We start from the raw sequence: 3,450 nt of genomic DNA, 5'->3' as shown, positions 1-3,450 counted from the left end.
CTTGCCATACAAGCATCCATCTCCTTGTCAAGATTATTTGCTTCCGTGAATGCTTGTGCAGCCTTGATAATTTCTTTTCCAACTTCTTTCAACTCATCATCAAGTGTGGTTTCTTTAGGACCATTTCGTTTGCCCCCTTTGTTTTTTGTCCGCCCAGATGATTCCTCACTAGTAGGTTGAGGTACGGTTGAGCTTGGGGTATTTGGATGAGGTGCCGGCTCTTCCATCTCTGTATCCTCAAAATCATGTCTACTGAAGGTTTCATTGGGATGAGGTAGTGTCGAAGATGGCCCCTAACTGTGAACACCGGTCGAGGTCGCCCCATCAAATAGTTGGGTACAAAGATTAGGGCAAGGGAGGGGTGCATTTCTCAGCTTATCTACATACTTGTTCAACTATTTGAAAATTTAATAAATATTGTTAAAGTAGTAAAAAAATAATCTAATTTAAAAAATATGTATATATATATATATATATATATATATATATATATATATATATATATATATACCTTCGCTTCCGCTTCCCATTCTTCATTAGTCATGTTAAAAGAATTTGTTACGGGATTGTAAATATTTCCTGTTTTGTTTTTAAGTTTTAAACACACTGCATACTTTGCTTTTAAATAGTCGTATCGGTTTTTCATTTGTTTTTTGTCGACAACAAAATTATGATCTGTTTTCAATTTCTCCGCGACCACAGCCCATGAGCTTGCTTTTAGGCCACTACCCTCCCGGCCATTACTTGTTAATTCTTGTATACACGCTTCCAAAAAAGTTTTGTCCACCAATTCCGACTTCCAACTAACCCTAGTTCTTTTATCCGTCATGTCTATTGTAAAAAAAAAAAAAAAAAGTAACATATAACACACATTTACAAATAAATCATCCACAGAACACATGTTTACAAATAAATCAAGCAAAATTGTGATTTCATCATATTTTCAACAACATAAAACAATCTTTTAGAAGCAAAAAAACATTAATGTGTTTTCCTCATACAAAATAAATTTTGTTCTCATAAGCATATAACAATCTTTTATAAACAAAAACACATTATGAATTGATTTTATAAGCATACAACAATCTTTAACAATCTTTTATAAACAAAAACACATAAATGTGATTTCATCATATTTTCAACAACATAAAACACTCTTTTATAAACAAGAACACATATATGTGATTTCATCATACAAAATAAAATTTGATCTCATAAGCATATAACAATCTTTAATTTCAGATTTCACACAAGAATGTACAAACATATTCAAACATTAGTTCATCTCATGAGTTCATGTCAATTGATTCTATGGTAATCCTTCAATCTAATTGAATCCAAGAATAATGAAATAAGTAATTTCAAACCCCCCCCCCCCCCCTCTTTTTTTTTCTGCAGTATAGAATAACATAAACACCAAATTTTTGCAGTAACCCCAATTTTTTTTTTTTTTGCAATCCTAACGTGATAGTTTCCGATTCCTAAATATATTTATGCTTTGATTTGGTAGCAATAGCATAGAGTTCCATGTCATGAAGTAGAAGTTCCCGAAGAGAAAAATTATGTAAGCTCTAAAGTTCAAATACATTAAAATCACAGCTAGTAATATGCTTATACAAACAGTGTTGGTGTTGAATCGGACCTGTGTGCTTGTCGCCAAACATCAAAGGATTTGATCCTATAGCATTCTAGATTAAATTAGATTAAATTTGAAATTTGATCCTACAACATTCTAGATTTCAGCATGTAATCAGGAATTTGACAACAAACATCAAAGGATTTTTTAATTCAAGAAGCAAAAGCCAAAACAGGAAAAAAAAACGCAGAAACTAACCTTTTGTCGTCGGCGCTGTGTGCTTGTCGCCGACACTGTGTGGTCTTCGCTGGAGAAGGTGGAGCAGAGAGTAGTCGCCGGCACTGTGTAGTCGACGTGCGATGGAGGGTGGAGAGCAGCTAGGTATTGATTTATGTCTTCAATTTTGGCGAGAGAAGGATGAGGCGAGAAAGGGCAAAAAATACGAAGCGCTGATCTAGTCAGGAAGGGTATTTTGGACGGACCGAGTAAGTAAAATGGATTGGAATGGGCTGACCGAATCAGCTAATATATGTTATTATCAAATAGTTGACTGCTGACCGGGTCAGCAGTCAACACTGACTGGACCCGGTAGGTTGAAATCAAACAGGCCCTAAGTGTATAGACATAATTTTCAGAAAATTACTTTAAAAATAAAAATTTAACATGATTTTTTTCTGTTAATAACACAAACAGAAAAGAGCAGAATTATCGTTCTATTAATAAATTTTTTTTAATAAATTTAAATTTTTATTTTTGTATACAACATAAATAAAAAAGTAAAAGAATAAAAATATTATACATAAGAGTATATCATTAGATTATATACTTTGACTTTAGCTTGCAATATAGTCTAAGTGTCGTTATATTTTACTTGCATAAAGAACTGCAAATTGATAATTGTTAAAAGAAGTTTTTCCAATATATTACATCAATCTGAAAGAGTTTTTATGATAAACAATGCATATACAGATAAACATATGCGTATACAAAAGTAGGTTTCCCTATTAGGTTATAATCATCGAGTTCTGTTAAAAAAAAAGTTTGCATATTTTTTATTAGTATATATCACATATAGTAAAAAGGCATATTTGTCATTTTATAGTAAAAATAAATAATATCAGTTTTTTTTCTTACAAAACAGGATGTAAACTAAATACTAGAAAACATGATTTCTCACAATTGCATATACATAAAAAAAGGCATAATCGTCCTTTAATAAAAACTAGTTGTGAAACCCGTATGTTAACGGGTTGGATAAAATAAAAAAAAATAAATATGAAGGTTTAAATAAAAATTTATTTAAATTTGAAATTTAAAATTTAAAACTTGAATTTAAAAGGAAACATATTAAATAATATATGAGTTGTAATATTGTAATTTAATTGTTATTTTCAATTAAGGTAATTATTAATTAAGGTGTAAATATGATGTGTTAATTAAGAAAGAAAAAAAAAATGAGAAAATGACAAATGGAAAAAACATTTATTCAAAAATACCACAAAATGACAAGTGTCAAAACTCATGAGAGATTGAGATATGACAAAAAAACCTTCATTTATTAAGGAGGATACACAAAGGGTAACAAGACTAGAAGAAGAACAGATGGATCATGGAACTTGAAATGAGTTGTATATTATCGTTTATGGAGATTGGAGAAGGCTTCAATGGAGAAGGAAGAAGTCGAAGAGCAGACGGAACTTGGAACCCTTGTGCAATTGTGTCGTGAATCAGAACTCAGAAGAAGAATAAGATCAAGCGGAACATGCGAACACAAGAATCCGTATGCAGAGGAAGAAGAAGCGTTGTTTTTTTAGTCGTTTAGCGCCTTAGCCGGAATATGGACTTCTTGGTTTGTGGGGCCTTCTAGATGTGGG

The 3,450-nt window shown here is 31.6% G+C and overlaps 1 protein-coding gene across 1 annotated transcript; it reads right to left on the bottom strand.

The window, feature by feature from the left end:
- Positions 1–293: 293 nt before the first annotated feature.
- Positions 294–829, bottom strand: LOC145002348 (L10-interacting MYB domain-containing protein-like). Its single transcript, XM_078961638.1, has 2 exons — positions 512–829; positions 294–395 (listed from the first exon to the last, which is right to left on the bottom strand). Exons 1-2 carry the CDS (start codon positions 827–829, stop codon positions 294–296), a joined length of 420 nt encoding a protein of 139 aa, XP_078817764.1.
- Positions 830–3,450: the final 2,621 nt, after the last annotated feature.

Source organism: Lactuca saligna, chromosome 6, assembly GCF_052625555.1.
Source record: "Lactuca saligna cultivar CGN05327 chromosome 6, ASM5262555v1, whole genome shotgun sequence".
NCBI classification, from domain to species: Eukaryota; Viridiplantae; Streptophyta; class Magnoliopsida; order Asterales; family Asteraceae; genus Lactuca; species Lactuca saligna.
This window is presented reverse-complemented; position numbering and strand designations above follow the sequence as displayed.